Below are 17,380 nucleotides of genomic sequence, written 5' to 3'. Positions count from 1 at the left end.
GTTCTTGGCTCACTACAACCTCTGCCTCCTGGGTTCAAGCGATTTTCCTGCCTCAGCCTCCTGAGTAGCTGGAATTACAGGCACCACCCACCACGCCCAGCTAATTTTTTGTATTTCTAGTAGAGATGGGGTTTCACCACGTTGGCCTGGCTGGTCTTGAACCCCTGATCTCATGATTTGCCCACCTTGGCCCCCCCAAAGTGCTGGGATTTCAGGCATGAGCCACCGCACCCGGCAGCAGCAGCTAATTTTTAAAAAATTTTTTGTAGCAACAGGGTGTTGCTATGTTGCCCAGCTGGTCTTGAGTCACGGCTTACAGGTGTGTGTTGCCATGCCAGGCTTGCTTCCTCCATTAAGTGGCCATTTTTCCACCTCAAAAATTGGTTTGGGACACAAGGAAGAATTGGAAATGCTTAAGATGAGAACAAAAGTTGAGACCACCCAAAACTGCTGGGACCTTACTGCCCAGTGCTCCCAGTGGTCGTACCAAGACCCCACAGCAGACAGTACAAAGGCCTACTCCCCAGCTCCCGCTTATGGCCCAGTGGGAACAGACTGTATTCTTATCCTTTGGCATTTCTCTACAAATAAAAATTTAAGAGGTGCCACTGCGGTCCGGCCTTTGTGCACTTGGCCTTGTGCTGAGCAAGGCGTGTGGCCTGTTCTTACCGCCGGGTTCTGCTGCCCCCACCCCCACTTCGGTGACTAAACCTGCACCTCTGATCCTGTTCCCAAAGGGGCAGGAGGCTGGGCTCACTCCAGGCAGCCCCTGGCCTCCCTCACGGGGACCCCCTGTGTGGGGCTCATTGCTTTGATCGCCTTTCCAGCGCCAGTGCTGCAGTAGCTGAGCCTGGCCTAGAGCTCGCGGTCACGAACAACGGCAGCCTCCTGCCTACGTGTCCCGCGCCGTAGAAGAGCCTGCCCTGGCGCTGCGCTGGTCGTGGCTGCGTCAGCAGTGGGCCTGCACCTCCTTGCGTCTCCCTGTAGGCCAGCCCTGCCCCAGATCTAGGTGCCTGCCCCTGAAGCGCGCGGCTGCCCGTGATGAACCCGGCGGGCGGTGGGCGGCTGCTTCGGCCGGTAGGTGGAGGCGTTGACCGGCCTCTGGGAACGGGGCGGGGCCTGCTCCTGAGGGAGGACTCCGCCCCCTCCCCAGGAGACAAGTTACCCCGCGACCTTCACCAGGCGCGTTCTGGTCAAGATGGCGCTGGCGGCTGCTCTGCGAGTCCCGGCGCGCGTTTTGCTCCGCGCGGGTGCGAGACCCGGGGCGGGCAGGGGTCGGGGCCGGGGCCGGGGCAGGGGTCGGGACTGGGAACTAACGGGCTCCTCCGCGCTGCCTTCGCAGGGGCCCGGCTCCCGGGCGTGGCCCTCGGACTGACAGAGCGGGTGGACGGCTGGGGAGACGGCGCGCGGCGCTTCGGGAGCCAGCGGGTGTTGGTGGAGCCGGACGCGGGCGCAGGTGAGCGGGCGGCACTGAGGGCGGGCGGGCGTGGGGCCCGGACCCGCGGGGGTCCGCGCTTGCGGGGCGCTGTCGGAGAACCACGTCTGTCGACACTCAGTTTCTGTTTAGAACCCAAGGTTCGAAACAGAACCTTGCTTCTCTACCTGGATTCGTTCGTCATGAGACAAAAGTTTCTAGTTTTAAAGTTGTAGGGGGCCGGGCGCGGTGGCTCACGCCTGTAATCCCAGCACTTTGAGAGGCTGAGGCGGGCGGATCACCTGAGGTCAGGAGTTCGAGATCAGCCTGGCCAACATGATGAAACCCCATCTCTACTAAAAAATACAAAAGAAAAAATTAGCTGGGTGTGGTGGTGCCTACCTGTAATCCCAGCTGCCTGGGAGGCTGAGACAGAAGAATCGCTGGAACCTGGGAGGTGGAGGCTGTAGTGAGCCGAGATTGTGCCTCTGCACACCAGCTTGGGCCACAGAGCAAGACTCCGTCTCAAAATAAATAAATGAATAAATAAATAAATAGGCAGAGATATGAGCTGTTATATAAGTTATTCAGTTGGAAGTGGAAAAGAATATTTTGGAATAAAATGATGTTTGTTAACACTCCCGTGTGGCACAGAATCTCATACCCACCCTCCGGTCAGAACCCTTGGTAAAACCCACTGGAAAGGATAGAAAAAGTACTTTTGGAAGAGAAGCCTACGCGCTCCCTCCAGACAGGAGGCCGAGCTGAGGGCACCAAGAGGGCACAGCCCAGGCGCCAGCAGTTCCTCATCCAGGACATGCTGACCCGGACCTCCCCGTGCAGGCCTCAGTCCCTGCTGTGGCTCCTGAGAGGAGGCCCTCCCCCTCCGCAAGTAGGTCACAGCCCCTACCCTCCCCAACACCCCAGACTCAGGGCTGTGCCCACACTGCACAGCTTCAGGACACCTGGCTCCAGGTGCCTCTTTTTGGTTCCGTTCTCTCTGTCTGGGCTCCTTCTACAAACTGAGAGGGACAAACTAAGACCAACAACAAACTGAGTTTCTTTTCTTTTTTTTTTTTTTGGAGCTGTAGTCTTGCTCTGTCGCCAGACTGGAGTGCAGTGGCGCAATCTCGGCTCACTGCAACCTGTGCCTCCTGGGTTCAAGCGATTCTCCCTCCTTAGCCTCCCAAGTAGCTCCCATTACCAGGACTCACCACCACGCCCACTAATTTTTGTAAAAACTGAGTTTCTGAAGGGATCATTTCTGTAGCATATTTGAATGTATCTCAACAAAATGCAAAAAAAAATTATTGATCTATTTTTTTTTAAGACAGTGTCTCTGTCGCTGAGGCTGGAGTGCAATGGCGCGGTCCTGGCTCACTGCAATCTCAGTCAGGCCTGGCTTTCTGACCCCAGACTGTACTTTGTCTTTTTGTCTACCTTTTTTTTTTTTTTTTTTTGAGACGGAGTCTCTCTCTGTCACCCAGGCTGGAGTACAGTGGCCGGATCTCAGCTCACTGCAAGCTCCGCCTCCCGGGTTCCCACCATTCTCCTGCCTCAGCCTCCCGAGTAGCTGGGACTACAGGCGCTGCCACCTCGCCCGGCTAGTTTCTTGTATTTTTTAGTAGAGACGGGGTTTCACCGGGTTCGCCAGGATGGTCTCGATCTCCTGACCTTGTGATCCACCCGTCTTGGCCTCCCAAAGTGCTGGGATTACAGGCTTGAGCCACCACGCCCAGCCCTTTTTTTTTTTTTTGAGACGGAGTCTCGCTTTGTCGCCCAGGCTGGAGTGCAGTGGCACAATATCTGCTCACTGCAAGCTCCGCCTCCCGGGTTCACACCATTCTCCTGCCTCAGCCTCCCAAGTAGCTGGGACTACAGGCGCCCAGGTAATTTTTTTTGTATTTTTAGTAGAGACGGGGTTTCACCGTGTTAGCCAGGATGGTCTCGATCTCCTGACCTCATGATCCGCCTGCCTCCGCCTCCCAAAGTGCTGGGATTACAGGGGTGAGCCACCGCGCCCAGCTTACTTTGTCTTTTTATATGGTGAAGCGGGGAGGCACTTGGGTAAAAAATTGTCATTGCACCAACACTTTTCCTTTTTTACTGGAGGTAATGTGTGTGTGTGTTTGTGTGTGTACGTGTACAGAAAAATGTTTATACCTGGCTGGGCACGGTGGCTCAAGCCTGTAATCCCAGCATTTTGGGAGGCTGAGACAGGCGGATCACGAGGTCAGGAGATCGAGACCATCCTGGCTAACCCGGTGAAACCCCGTCTCTACTAAAACATACAAAAAAACTACCCGGGCGAGTTGGCGGGCGCCTGTAGTCCCAGCTACTCGGGAGGCTGAGGCAGGAGAATGGCGTAAACCCGGGAGGTGGAGCTTGCAGTGAGCTGAGATCTGGCCACTGCACTCCAGCCTGGGCGACAGAGCAAGACTCCGTCTCAAAAAAAAAAAAAAAACCCAAAAACAAAAAATGTTTATACCTAACATTTACCATTCTAGCCATTTTGCTCAGTACAACCCAGTAGCAGTAAGTACATTCACAATGTTGTGTAGTCCACGCTATCCATTCCAATACCTTAAGATATGTGTTTTTGAGGTCGGGCCCAGTGACTCACGCCTGTAATCCCAGCACTTTGGGAGGCTGAGGCGGACGGATCACGAGGTCAGGAGATCGAGACCATCCTGGCTAACAAGGTGAAACCCCATCTCTACTAAAAATACAAAAAATTAGCTGGGCGTGGTGGTGGGCACCTGTAGTCCCTGCTACTCAGGAGGCTGAGGCAGGAGAATGGCGTGAACCCGGGGGTGGAGCTTGCAGTGAGCCAAGATCATACCACTGCACTCCAGCCTGGGCAACAGAGCGAGACTCCATCTCAAAAAAATATATGTGTGTGTGTTTTTGACCAGGCGCCATGGCTCATGCCTGTAATCCCAGCACTTTGAGAGGCCAACACAGGAGGATCAGTTGAGCCCAGGAGTTTGAGACCAGCCTGGACAACATAGCGAGACTCCATCTCTACAAAAAATTTTGAAATTAGCCATGTGCGGCGCTATATGCTACTGGGTAGGCTGAGGCAGATCACTCGAGACCAGGAGGTCGGGGATGGAATGAGCTATGATTGTACCACTGGACTCCAGTCTGGGCAACAGAGCAAGACTCTGGCTCAAAAAAAAATAAATAAATAAGGAATATTTAGTACCCACCCTATGCCTGGAATGTAGCCACTTCCCACGTGATGTCTAAGCTCTTCCAAAGTCTCCTTGTTTTGTTTTGTTTTTGTTTGTTTGTTTGAGGCAGAGTCTCGCTCTGTCCCCCAACCTGGAGTGCAGTGGCCCAATCTCGGCTCACTGCAAGCTCCGCCTCCCGGGTTCACGCCATTCCCCCGCCTCAGCCTCCCAAGTAGCTGGGACTACCGGCGCCCATCACCACGCCCGGCTAATTTTTGTTTGTGTTTTTAGTAGAGACGGGGTTTCACCGTGTCAGCCAGGATGGTCTCGATCTCCTGACCTTGTGATCCGCCCACCTCAGTGTCCCAAAGTGCTGGGATTACAGTTTTGAGCCACCGTGCCTGGCCTCTCCTTAGTTATCTTATGCTCATCTCTGGTCTCTTTACCTTTCCCCCCAGTGTCCTTGTTACCAGAACACCAGCTTGGTCTAAATCCGTGCTGCTCACCACACACATAGCCAATGATTGAGGCCAGGCGCAGTGACTCATGCCTGTAATCCCATCACTTTTGGGGAGGCCTAGGTGGGCGGATCATTTGAGGTCAGAAGCTCAAGGCCAGCCTGGCCAACATAGTGAAACCCCATCTACTAAAAATACAAAAGATAGCCAGGCATGGTAACACACGCCTGTAATCCCAGCTCTTCGGGAGGCTGAGGCAGGAGAATTGCTTGAACCTGGGAGGCAGAGGTTGCAGTGAACGGAGATCGCTCCACTGCACTCCATCCTGGGTGACAAAGCGAGACTCCATCTCAAAAAAATAAAATAGGATGGGCGTGGTGTAATCCCAACATTTTGGGAGGCTAAGGCAGGCAGATCACCTGAGGTCAGGAGTTCAAGATCAGCCTGGCCAACATGACGAAACGCCATCTCTACTAAAAATACAAAAATTAGTCTGGCATGGTGGCAGGCGCCTATAATACCGGCTACTTGGGAGGTTAAGCCAGGAGAATCCCTTGAACCCAGGAGGCAGAGGTTGCAGTGAGCTGATAGCACTCCACTGCACTCCATCCTGGGCAACAGAGTGAGACTCCATCTCCAAAAAATAAAAATAAAAAATACATAAATAGGCCGGGCGCGGTGGCTCAAGCCTGTAATCTCAGCACTTTGGGAGGCCGAGGCAGGTGGATCATGGGGTCAGGAGATCGAGACCATCCTGGCTAACATTTTAATAGAGTCGGTGAAACCCCGACTCTACTAAAAATACAAAAAAAATTAGCCGGGCGTGGTGGTGAGCACCTGTAGTCCCAGCTGCTTGGGAGGCTGAGGCAGAAGAATGGTATGAACCCCGGAGGCAGAGCTTGCAGTGAGCCGAGATCGCACCACTGCGCTCCAGTCTGGGTGACACAGCAAGACTCTGTCTGAAAAAATAAATAATAAAAATGTAAAAAAACATAAATAAATAGTAATGACCACATGGATGAGCTTTGAACACATGATGCTCAGTGGAAAAAGTCGGCCACAAAGCCCACATACTGTGGTATCCTGGTCATATGGAATGGCCGGAGCAGGCAGAACCGTAGACACAGAACGCAGATTGGCGGCTGCCAGGGGTTGGGGGTGGGATGGGGAGCAACTGCTAATGGGGACAGGGATTCTTTTTGGGGACAATGAAAAGATTCTGGAACTAGGCAGTGGCGATTGTTGCACAACACGGTCAGTGTACTGAATTGTGTAAGTGCCTGACTTGTTCACTTAAAAATGGCTAATTTAGTCTGGGTACAGTGGCTCATGCCTATAATCCCAACACTTTGGGAGGCCGATGCAGGAGGATCACCTGAAGTCAGGAGTTCGTGACCAGCCTGGCCAACCTGGTGAAACCCCTTCTCTACTAAAAATGCAAAAATTAGCCGGGCATGGTGGTGTGTGCCTGTAATCCCAGCTTCTCGGGAGGCTAAGGCAGAAGAATGACTTGCACCCAGGAGGCAGAGGCTGCAGTGAGCCGAGATCGCACTGCTGCACTCTAGCCTGGGTGACAGAGCGAGACTCTGTCTCAAAAAAAATAAAGATAGAAAATGATTAATTTGGGCACAGTGGCTCACGCCTGTAATCCCAGCACTTTGGGAGGCAGAGGTGGGTGAATCACGAGGTCAAGAGATCAAGACCATCCTGGCCAACCAACATGGTGAAACCCCATCTCTACTAAAAATACAAAAATTTGGCCGGGCGTGGTGGCTCACGCCTGTAATCCCAGCACTTTGGGAGGCCGAGGTGGGCGGATCACAAGGTCAGGAGATCGAGACCATGGTGAAACCCCGTCTCTACTAAAAATAGAAAAAATTAGCCGGGCGCAGGGGCGGGCGCCTGTAGTCCCAGCTACTCGGGAGGCTGAGGCAGGAGAATGGCGTGAACCCAGGAGGCGGAGCTTGCAGTGAGCCGAGATTGCGCCACTGCACTCCAGCCTGGGCGACAGAGCAAGACTCTGTCTCAAAAAAAAAAAAAAAAAAAATACAAAAATTAGCTGGGCGTAGTGGTGCACGCCTGTAGTCCTAGCTACTCCAGAGGCTAAGGCAGGAGAATCACTTGAACCCAGGAAGTGGAGGTTGCAGTGAGCTGAGATTGCATCACTGCACTCCAGCCTTGACGACAGAGTGAGACTGTCTCAAAAAAAATAATAGCCGGGCGCGGTGGCTCAAGCCTGTAATCCCAGCACTTTGGGAGGCCGAGACGGGCGGATCACGACGTCAGGAGATCGAGACCATCCTGGCTAACACGGTGAAACCCCATCTCTACTAAAAAATACAAAAAACTAGCCGGGCGAAGTGGCGGGCGCCTGTAGTCCCAGCTACTTGGGAGGCTGAGGCAGGAGAATGGCGTGAACCCGGGAGGCGGAGCTTGCAGTGAGCTGAGATCCAGCCACTGCACTCCAGCCTGGGCGACAGAGCATGACTCCGTCTCAAAAAAAAAAAAAAAATAAATAATAATAATAATAATAATAATAAAGAGGCTGGGCACAGAGGCCCACGCCTGTAATCCCAGTGCTTTGGGAGGCCGAGGCAGGCGGATCACAAGGTCAGGAGAACGAGACCATCCTGGCTAACACGGTCTCTACTAAAAAGACAAAAAATTTAGCTGAGCTTGGTGGCGGGCGCCTGTAGTCCCAGCTACTGGGGAGGCTGAGGCAGGAGAATGGCGTGAACACGGGAGGCGGAGCTTACAGCGAGCCAAGATCACACCACTGCACTCCAGTCTGGGCGACAGAGTGAGACTCCGTCTCAAAAAAAAAATGAAGGAACGGGCCGGGCGCGGTGGCTCAAGCCTGTAATCCCAGCACTTTGGGAGGCCGAGACGGGCGGATCACAAGGTCAGGAGATCGAGACCATCCTGGCTAACACGGTGAAACCCCGTCTCTACTAAAAAAATACAAAAAACTAGCCGGGCGAGGTGGCGGGCGCCTGTAGTCCCAGCTACTCGGGAGGCTGAGGCAGGAGAATGGCGTGAACCCGGGAGGCGGAGCTTGCAGTGAGCTGAGATCCGGCCACTGCACTCCAGTCTGGGCGACAAAGCAAGACTCTGTCTCAACAAAAAAAAAAAAAATGAAGGAAAGAAAGAGAAAGAAAATTGTTAATTTAATTTTTTTTTTTTGTTTTTTTTTTTTTGAGACGGAGTCTCGCTCTGTCGCCCAGGCTGGAGTGCAGTGGCCAGATCTCAGCTCACTGCAAGCTCCGCCTCCCGGGTTTACGCCATTCTCCTGCCTCAGCCTCCCGAGTAGCTGGGACAACAGGCGCCCGCCACCTCGCCCGGCTAGTTTTTTGTATTTTTTTTTAGTAGAGACGGGGTTTCACCATGTTAGCCAGGATGGTCTCGATCTCCTGACCTCGTGATCCACCGGTCTCGGCCTCCCAAAGTGCTGGGATTACAGGCTTGAGCCACCGCGCCCGGCCGAAAATGGTTAATTTTAAAAGCATGCAGTGTGGGGCCGGGCGCGGTGGCTCAAGCCTATAATCCCAGCACTTTGGGAGGCCGAGATGGGTGGATCACAAGGTCAGGAGATGGAGACCATCCTGGCTAACATGGTGAAACCCCGTCTCTACTAAAAAAAATACAAAAAACTAGCCGGGCGAGGTGGCGGGCACCTGTAGTCCCAGCTGCTCGGGAGGCTGAGGCCAGAGAATGGCGTAAACCCGGGAGGCGGAGTTTGCAGTGAGCTGAGATCCGGCCACTGCACTCCAGCCTGGGCGATAGAGCGAGACTCCGTCTCAAAAAAAAAAAAGCATGCAGTTTATATAGAATAAATGAAATTGTTAATTTATGTTATATCAATCTTACTTCAATTTAAAAAACCATAGGCTCACTCCTGTACTCTAGCACTTTGGAAGCCTGAGGCAGAAGGACCACTTGAACTCAGGAGTTCAAGACCAGCCTGGGCAACAAAATGAGACCTTGTCTGTACTAAAAAATCAAAAAAATTAACTGGGCATTGTGGCCCGTGTCTGTAATCTCAGCTACTCAGCAGGCTGAGTTGGGAGGATCGCTGGAGTGCAGGAGGTCAAAGCTGCAATGAGCGGAGATCATACCCCTGCACTCCAGCCTGGGTGATAGAGTGAGACTCTGTCTCAAAAATAATAATAATTAATAAAAAATAACCCCCAGGCCGAGCACTGTGGCTCACGCCTGTAATCCTGGCACTTTGGGAGGCCGAGGCGAGTGGATCACCTGCAGTCGGGAGTTCAAGACCAGCCTGACCAACATGGAGAAACCCCATTTCTACTAAAAATACAAAATTAGCTGGGTGTAGTGGCACGCACCTGTAATCCCAGCTACTCGGGAGGCTGAGGCAGTCAAATTGCTTGAACCCAGGAGGCGGAGGCTGCGGTGAGCCAAGATCACGCCATTGCACTCCAACCAGAGCAACAAGAGCAAACTCCATCTCAAAAAAAAAAATAGGACCAGGCACGGTAGCTTAACCTGTAATCCCAACACTTTGGGAGGCCGAGGTGGGCGGATCACAAGGTCAGGAGATCGAGACCATCCTGGCTAACACGGTGAAACCCTGTCCCTACTAAAAATACAAAAGAATTAGCAGGGCGTGGTGGCGGGCGCCTGTAGTCCCAGCTACTCGGGAGGCTGAGGCAGGAGAATGGCATGAACTCTGGAGGCAGAGCTTGCAGTGAGCTGAGATCCGGCCACTGCACTCCAGCCTGGGCGACAGAGCGAGACTCCGTCTCCAAATAAATAAATAAACAAAACCCCCCAAATGCACAGCTATCATGGCTTGGTTGAGGATGCAAGCTCGTCAGAGTGCTTTTCCAGTGCCAGGTGTGAGCTTTCTCTTTTCTCATTTTTTAAATTAGGGGTGGCTGTGATGAAATTGAAGAACCCCCCAGTGAACACCCTGAGTCTGGAGTTTCTGACGGAGCTGGTTATCTGCCTGGAGAAGCTAGAGAATGACAAGAGCTTCCGCGGTGTTGTCCTGACCTCCGTAGGTGTCAGTTCAGCTCCCTACCCCAGCCCGAGTTCTCTGATGGGAGCATAGGCCTGTTGCACATGGGAAGAGGCGGAGCCTGCCGACGGGTGGTGCAGGCCAGCCAGCAGCCCCACCACCCTGGACTCCAGGTGCCTCCAGGGGAGGCTTCCAGGAGCACAGTCTGGGTATGCCCCAGCAGGGACCCACACTGTCACGGGCCTCAAGCAGATCATTCCCAAAGGTGAAGGTGGACCAGTCTGGGAGATAACCTTCCCAGGAGATGGCTTTCCCAAGAGACAGCCTTCCTGGGATACGTCCTTCCCGGTAGACAGAATTCCCGGGAGACACCCTTCCTGGCCTGGGCCGTCGTCCAGGCGGACACTGGGGAGAGCTGTGGGCAGCGAGTGAGGGAGAGCCATGCATCTATGGGGTCACCTTGGACCCTAAGCACACCTGGTGGTGGCTTCCTGGGGTACTCCCTGCTAGGATCACTTGGGTGCCCTGAGCCAGTCCTGCGAACAATGCTCGTGTTCTCTGATCCTCTGTGGGCCAGTCTTCGGGGCAAGTTCTCAGAGGGTGAACCTCTTTGGTCTGACTTCTTGTGCAGGGGACTCTTAAGTGTTGCTTGAGTGCTGGCGAACGCTAGGCGTGGCATCTGTGGGAACGGTGTCATTACCAGGGTCGCGGAGGGGCAATAAGTAGTGTCAGGCCCAGGAGGGTGGGACCCCTGAGGGAAGGTGGGCCATGGCCGAGGTGATGGGGGTGAGGGGTCCTCGGAGGCTGGGGTCCCCAGCTTTACAGGGCCTGGCCTAGAACTCCTGACCTCAAGTGATCCGCCCACCTTGGCCTCCCAAAGTGCTGGCCATGTCCAGCCTTATATATTTATTGAGACAGAATCTCTCTCTGTTGCCCAAGCTGGAGTACAGTGATGTGATCTTGGCTTACTACAACCTCTGCCTCCTGGGTTCAAGCGGTTCTTGAATCTTGAAAATTTAAAAAATTTTTGGTAGAGACAGTGTCTTTGTTGCCCATTTTGGTCTTGAACTCCTGGGCTCAAGCAGCCCTCCCACCTCAACTTCCTGATGTGCTAGGATTACAGGTGTGAGCCATTGCACCTGGCTAATTTTTTTGCTTAATTTTTACTTTTTTGTACAGATGGGGTCTTGCTGTGTTTCCCAGGCTGGTCTTGAACTCCTGGCCTCAAGCAGTCCTCCCATCTTGGCCTCCCAAAGCTCTGGGATTACAGGCATGAGCTACCACGCCGGGCCTGGGTCTTGAGTAATGGAAGTAGAACGCGTTTTGTAGAAACAGAGGACCGGCTGCCCATTCTGTGCGGCAGCAGCTCACGTCTGTTTGGGAACAGTGGAGCTGCGTTGCACACCCATACCGCTCCTGGCTTTTTCACATGACCTGAGGATGTGGAGGCCATCCCATCTGTCCCGGCCCCCTCCTCCTCACACACATTAGGTGGTTGTCGTCCTTTCTGTGGACAGTGTGGGGTAAACATCTGCCCAGCTCTGCTTGTGTGAATCAGGGTGAGCTGGGTTTGGCTGCAGGAACAAGTTCACCCACAGCCTTGGGATCCAGCCCTCGGGAGGAAAACGTGACGTGTGGTGCAGCGGGGAAAGCACCTTTGTTGTTTGCTCAGGGGGCTGTGACCGTGCAGGGGCCCCAGGGTGGGTTTTCCACTCCTCCCCGAGCCCGCCTCCCTGGCCAGCAACCCTGACTGGGCGTCTGAGGCCCCCGTGCTGGCACCCGCTACTCTAGCCATGGGAGGGTCCCTTCCACCTGTGCTCACCCCTCACCCGCCCTTGGTAGCTCCTGAGAAACCCACACTTTCCAGATCCTTCTCCCACCCTAGCACTTCTGGTCCACATGGCGGTCCATGGCTTGCTTGGCCCTTTGCGGGTGAATGATTCAGAACATGCACCTCCTCTGAACTCTCAGGAGTCTTCACCGCACCTCTGGGTTCCTCTGCCCGAGCCGGGCGTGCGGAGCCAGAGGGCCAGCGCTCTGATGTCCCTGGGAGGTGCCTGGCCCTGCCTGTCCTCTCCTATCCAGTTTGAAGCGGGAAAGGGAAGAATGTTCTGGAAAGTACAGGGAAGCCGGGTCCAGGAGAAGCCTAGGCTGAGTCCCTGGAGTGCCTAGTCCTGGCTCCATGGGGGCAGCACCCACACCCTGAGTATGACCTGGCCCTGCTGTGCCTTGGGCACTTGGGCTCCTCAGTCTTCCTGCTGTGATGCCAGCTGGGAGGTGGACTCTGATGGGTGCATGGCCCTGGTGCCCCCTGCAGGACTGCCCGGGTGTCTTCTCAGCCGGCCTGGACCTGACAGAGATGTGTGGTAAGAGCCCCGCCCACTATGCTGAGTACTGGAAGGCCGTGCAGGAGCTGTGGCTGCAGTTCTACCAGTCCAACCTGGTGCTGGTCTCCGCCATCAATGTGAGTGTCCCCACTCCCAGGTGGCCTCGCTGGCTCTTCTGGGCCAGCCCCGGGGGGTGGGGCAGACACTGTCCTGCCCTTGGAATCTCTCACAGGGGAAGGGAATGGTTGGGGAGACCCTGAGATGTGCACAGATGAGTGCCATTGCAGACCGCATGGCGTGTTGAAAAGGTGGGCCTCAGGTGAGGGGCCTGGCCTGGGTCAGTCAGACAAGAGCCAGTGGGTAGGGACCAGGGCCTGGGGTTGATGCCAGCCTGGGTGGAAGCTGTGTGTGGTGAGTGGGTGATTGGACCCACATTTTGGAAACATCACTCCATCCCTTCCCAAGGAAGGCCGGGGAAGCTGAGGACAACGTGGGGGCTCAACCTTGGGAACCAGGTGTCCTGTGGGGTGGCTATGACAAGTTGGGTGCGGGCCGGAGCCTGGTGGAGGGGAGGGCTGGTGTGAGAGAAGCCTCAAGGGTGCATGGCCATGCAGACAGGATGGGTCCTGTGCAGGGCAGTGGGTGCCTGCAGTGACCACAGGGTGCGTGTAGGGTTCCCAGGACATTCTGGTGGCGCTAGCTGCTGGGGTGGTAATGGGGCCCCCGTGGGGCATGACAGCTCTGATTAAATGCTTATGTGGCATTTTAGCATTGAGTAAAAGCTCTGAGAGGACAAGCAACTTGCTCCCCTAACTGAACGGTTTTAAAAAGTGATTTTTCTGTTGCCTAAGAACTAATGACCCTCGGCTGAGGACGAGCCTCAGACCCTCCTTGCCGAGCACTAAGGGGCCAGTTCCTTCCCCATCCATTTCCTGGTGCGCACCCAGCCCAGCCCAGACCATTGTGGGTATGGAGCCCTGCGGGGGTTGGGGCACATTGAGGGCACATCCTTGGCATCCTTGGACCCGGCCCTCTGGAATGTGGTTGGGACCAACAGCACCTAAGAGTCTAAGAGCCCTGTCCGGCCTCTCCCTGCAGGGAGCCTGCCCTGCCGGAGGCTGCCTGATGACCCTGACCTGTGACTACCGTGTCCTGGCAGACAACCCCAGGTACTGCATAGGACTCAACGAGACCCAGCTGGGCATCGTCGCCCCTTTCTGGTAAGGCCCGGGGCTGCAGCCACACTCCATTCTTGTCGTGGAGGGAACCGACCCACCTGGGGCCACGTGGTGAGCGGGTGTCTGCGTTCCAGGTTCAAAGACACCCTGGAGAACGTCATCGGGCACCGGGCAGCCGAGCGTGCGCTGCAGCTGGGGCTACTCTTCCCGCCGGCAGAGGCCCTGCAGGTGGGCATAGTGGACCAGGTGGTCCCAGAGGAGCAGGTGCAGAGCACTGCACTGTCAGCGATAGCCCAGTGGATGACCATTCCAGGTGAGGCACAGGGTATGGCGGGAGCCTGATGATGCTGGGGAGACCAGAAGGTTCTCCACCCAAAGGTTCTATGTGGACATCGTGACTGCAGGAGACTGTTCAGAATCACAGTCATGTGGGTGTCAGGAAACTGCTGTAACAACGCAGCACAGACCAGGTGGCCCAGACCACAGAAGTTGATCTCACGGTGCTGGAGACCAGAGGTGCAAAATCAAGGTGTGGGCAGGGCTGCCCTTCCTCCCTGGGCTCCAGGGGAGGCTCCTTCCTGCTCCTGCGCACTTCTGCTGGCTCCAGGCCTCCCTGGCTTGTGGACGCCTCGCTCTAATCTCTGCCTCCATCCTTACGCGGCTTTCTCCCCTGTGTTTTTATGGGTCTCAGGTCTCTCTCCCCCTTCTCAGGACACCTGCCATGTGATTTAGGACCTTCCCTAAATCCAAGATGATCCCAACTTAATTACATCTGCAGAGACTCTTTCCAAATAAGGTCACACTTCCAGGTTCCAGAGCAGTGGTTAGGAATTGGACCTATCTTTTGGGACACACTTTTCAACCTACCACAAAGACAATTGTCCACTTCATAGAAATAGAGCTGGTCATATCAGCGACGGTATACACCAGGCCCTGCAAATGCTGTCTGTAAAGGGCCAGATGGTTTGTGGGCTCTATAGGTAAGACCTTTGTAGCAGAAGGCAGCCACAGAGGAGACGTAAACTGACAGGTGTAGCTGTGTTCTGGCAAAGCTTTATGGACGCTGGGCCAGGCGCAGTGGCTCACACCTGTAATCTCAGCACTTTGGGAGGCTGAGGCAGGCAGATCACTTGAGATCAGGAGTTCAAGACCATCCTGGCCAACATGGTGAAACCCCATCTCTACTAAAAATACAAAAATGGGCCGGGCGTGGTGGCTCACGCCTGTAATCCCAGCACTTTGGGAGGCCGAGGCGGGTGGATCACAAGGTCAGGAGATCGAGGCCATCCTGGCTAACACAGTGAAACTCCGTCTCTACTAAAAATACAAAAATCAGCCGGGCGTGGTTGCAGGCGCCTGTCGTCCCAGCTACTTGGGAGGCTGAGGCAGGAGAATGGCGTGAACCCAGGAGGCGGAGCTTGCAGTGAGCCAAGATCACACCACTGCGCTCCAGCCTGGGCAACAGAGCAAGACTCCGTCTCAAAGAAAAAAATATATATACAAAAATGAACCGGGCATGGTGGCACGTGCATGTAATTATAGCTACTTGGGAGGTTGAGGCAGGAGAATCGCTTGAACTTGGGAGGCAGAGGTTGCAGTGAGCCAAGATCACGCCACTGTACTCCAGCCTGGGTGACAGAGCAAGACTCCATCTCAAAAAAAAAAAAAAAAAGATTTATGGACATTGAAATTTGAGTTTCACATAATTTTCACTTGTCACAAAATACTAACCTTTTGATTTTCAACTATTCAAAAATGTAAAAACCAGCCCAGCACAGTGGCTCAGGCCTGTAATCCGAGCACTTTGAGATGCCAAGGTGGGTGGATCACCTGAGGTCAGGAGTTTGAGACCAGCCTGGCCAACATGGCGAAACCCCGTCTCTACTAAAAATACAAAAATTAGCCAGGTGTGGGGGCAGGTGCCTGTAATCCCACCTACTCGGGAAGGCGTAGGCCAGAGAAGCACTTGAACCTGGGAGGCTGAGGTTGCAGTGAGCCAAGATCATGCCACGGCACTCCAGCCTGGGCGACAGAGTGAGATTCGGTCTCAAAAAAAGTAAAAACCATTCATAGCTTCAGGGCCTTGGGAAGCCAGATTTACCAACCCTGATACAAGTAACTGAAGGCTGTTCTGCCATTTCCTGTCCTGTAAGAGAATATTCAGTGCCATGGAAAAAAAATTTTTTTCTTTTTTTTTTTTGAGGCAGAGTCTCACTCATCGCTCAGGCTGGAGTACAGTGGCGCGATCTCAGCTCACTGCAACCTCCACCTCCTGGGTTCACGCCATTCTCCTGCCTCAGCCTCCTGCACCATGGAAATATTCTTCATAATATAATTGAGTGAAAATAACACGTTAAGTGGCCAGGCACGGTGGCTCATGCCTGTAATCCCAGCACTTTGGGAGGCCGAGATGGGCAGATCACCTGAGCTCGGGAGTTCGGGACCAGCCTGGCCAACATGGGGAAACCCCATCTCTACTAAAAATACAAAATTAGCTGGGTGTGGTGGCGCACACCTGTAATCCCAGCTACTCGGGAGGCTGACACAGGAGAATCACTTGAACCCAGGAGGCAGAGGTTGCAGTGAGCCGAGATCCCACCACTGCAGCCTGGGCAACAGAGCAAGACTCCATCTCAAAAAAAATAAATAAATGTAAGTTGGGAGTCACCCCACTGCCCCTGAAAGCGGGATTTCAGTGGTAGGTCCCATTTTCTTTAGACCATGCTCGACAGCTGACGAAGGCCATGATGCGAAAGGCCACAGCCAGCCGCCTGATCACGCAGCGTGATGCGGACGTGCAGAACTTTGTCAGCTTCATCTCCAAAGACTCCATCCAGAAGTCCCTGCAGCTGTACTTAGAGAGGCTCAAAGAAAAGAAAGGCTAACGGCTGGGCTGCCACAGACTTACAGCCACGCGTGCCCCTCTGGGTTCCAGGGAGGTCTTAAACAAGGCATTTTTCAACTTAAAAGTACTGCCAGCGTTTCATTTGGCTGATTTTACATAGAAGTTCCTGTTCCTCGTAGCCCGGTGGCCCAAGGCCCAACCACACACAAACACACGTGGTGCCTGTGCCCAGCAGGCAAGGGGAGTTGAGGGCAGCCTTTTCACTTGGGATTGTGACTGGCAGGGGGCGCCATTCTGGACCTGGTGAGGTCGCCACTGAATGTCTCCGTTCCCAAGGCAGAACTGTAAATCAAGTCCCTGGTCGTCCATTCCGGCTTTGGACTGCCTGCTCTTAGGTGTGAGGCCAGGTGGTCTTGGCCCCCATGACCCACACAGGACTCCCCAGAGAAAAGCTTTTTGGCCACTGCCCTTACTCATCAGGATGAAGGGAGTGGACGGTGAATCAGAGCAACTGGGGGATCCTGAGCCGGCGGGAGTGGGATCTGGAGCAGCTGTGCTGCCAGGGTTCCAAATGCCCCTTAAGAAGGATTTTGCAAGAACCAAACTCATACAAATCCTTGAAAAAAAGGTTTTTCCTCCCATGCAATTCAGACCAAGTTCCCACACCTTGCTAAGATGTGATGTTTCAAAAACCAGAAACCTCATCGGGCCCCCGTCAGTGACCCAGTGGACCCATGGGCCTGCCTGTTCGCAATCCTAATGTGGTGGCCTTGCCCAGGGCACAGGGCAGCAAACTTGAAGGGCTGAGCCATAGCAAGCTGTGCAGTTGTTTGCACGGGACCTTAGTCCCAAGCCACCTACCTCGGCAGGGAGGAGTCCAGCCCACCTACTGCTCTCAGGCTCCCCAAAAGCTCCAGGACTGCTTACTGACTGGGGCCAGTCTCCCCTTGCAGTGCTGGGTGAGACCGGGCCCCTGAGACAAGTGCCTGGGGGCTCCCCTC

The 17,380-nt window shown here is 54.3% G+C and overlaps 1 protein-coding gene across 5 annotated transcripts; it reads left to right on the top strand.

The window, feature by feature from the left end:
* Window positions 1–966: 966 nt before the first annotated feature.
* On the top strand, window positions 967–16,503 carry ECI1 (enoyl-CoA delta isomerase 1). 5 transcript variants are annotated; one of them, XM_015125381.3, is made up of 7 exons: window positions 967–1,077; window positions 1,343–1,456; window positions 9,941–10,068; window positions 12,347–12,493; window positions 13,455–13,576; window positions 13,669–13,847; window positions 16,253–16,503. In XM_015125381.3, the coding sequence occupies exons 3-7, from the start codon at window positions 9,952–9,954 to the stop codon at window positions 16,417–16,419; spliced, it is 732 nt and encodes a 243-aa protein (XP_014980867.2). In that variant the 5' UTR covers window positions 967–1,077; window positions 1,343–1,456; window positions 9,941–9,951; the 3' UTR covers window positions 16,420–16,503. The 5 variants fall into 5 exon arrangements, 3 of the variants coding, with proteins under 3 accessions (XP_014980867.2, XP_077841433.1, XP_014980866.3); XR_013411397.1 differs by lacking the exon at window positions 967–1,077 and adding an exon at window positions 1,185–1,250 and having other exon boundaries at window positions 13,669–14,876; window positions 15,835–16,503; XR_013411396.1 differs by lacking the exon at window positions 967–1,077 and adding an exon at window positions 1,185–1,250 and having other exon boundaries at window positions 13,669–14,901; window positions 15,835–16,503.
* The last annotated feature ends 877 nt before the right edge of the window (window positions 16,504–17,380 follow it).

Source organism: Macaca mulatta, chromosome 20 (genome assembly GCF_049350105.2).
Source record: "Macaca mulatta isolate MMU2019108-1 chromosome 20, T2T-MMU8v2.0, whole genome shotgun sequence".
NCBI classification, from domain to species: domain Eukaryota; kingdom Metazoa; phylum Chordata; class Mammalia; order Primates; family Cercopithecidae; genus Macaca; species Macaca mulatta.
This window is presented reverse-complemented; position numbering and strand designations above follow the sequence as displayed.

Excerpts from the sequence above, each read along its gene's own strand:
- ECI1 (XM_015125380.3), top strand. The coding sequence starts at position 1,199 with ATGGCGCTGGCGGCTGCTCTGCGAGTCCCGGCGCGCGTTTTGCTCCGC. Across the intron at positions 1,251-1,342 it reads GCGCGTTTTGCTCCGCGCGG|GGGCCCGGCTCCCGGGCGTG; the intron begins GTGCGAGACCCG and ends CTGCCTTCGCAG. Across the intron at positions 10,069-12,346 it reads GCGGTGTTGTCCTGACCTCC|GACTGCCCGGGTGTCTTCTC; the intron begins GTAGGTGTCAGT and ends TGCCCCCTGCAG.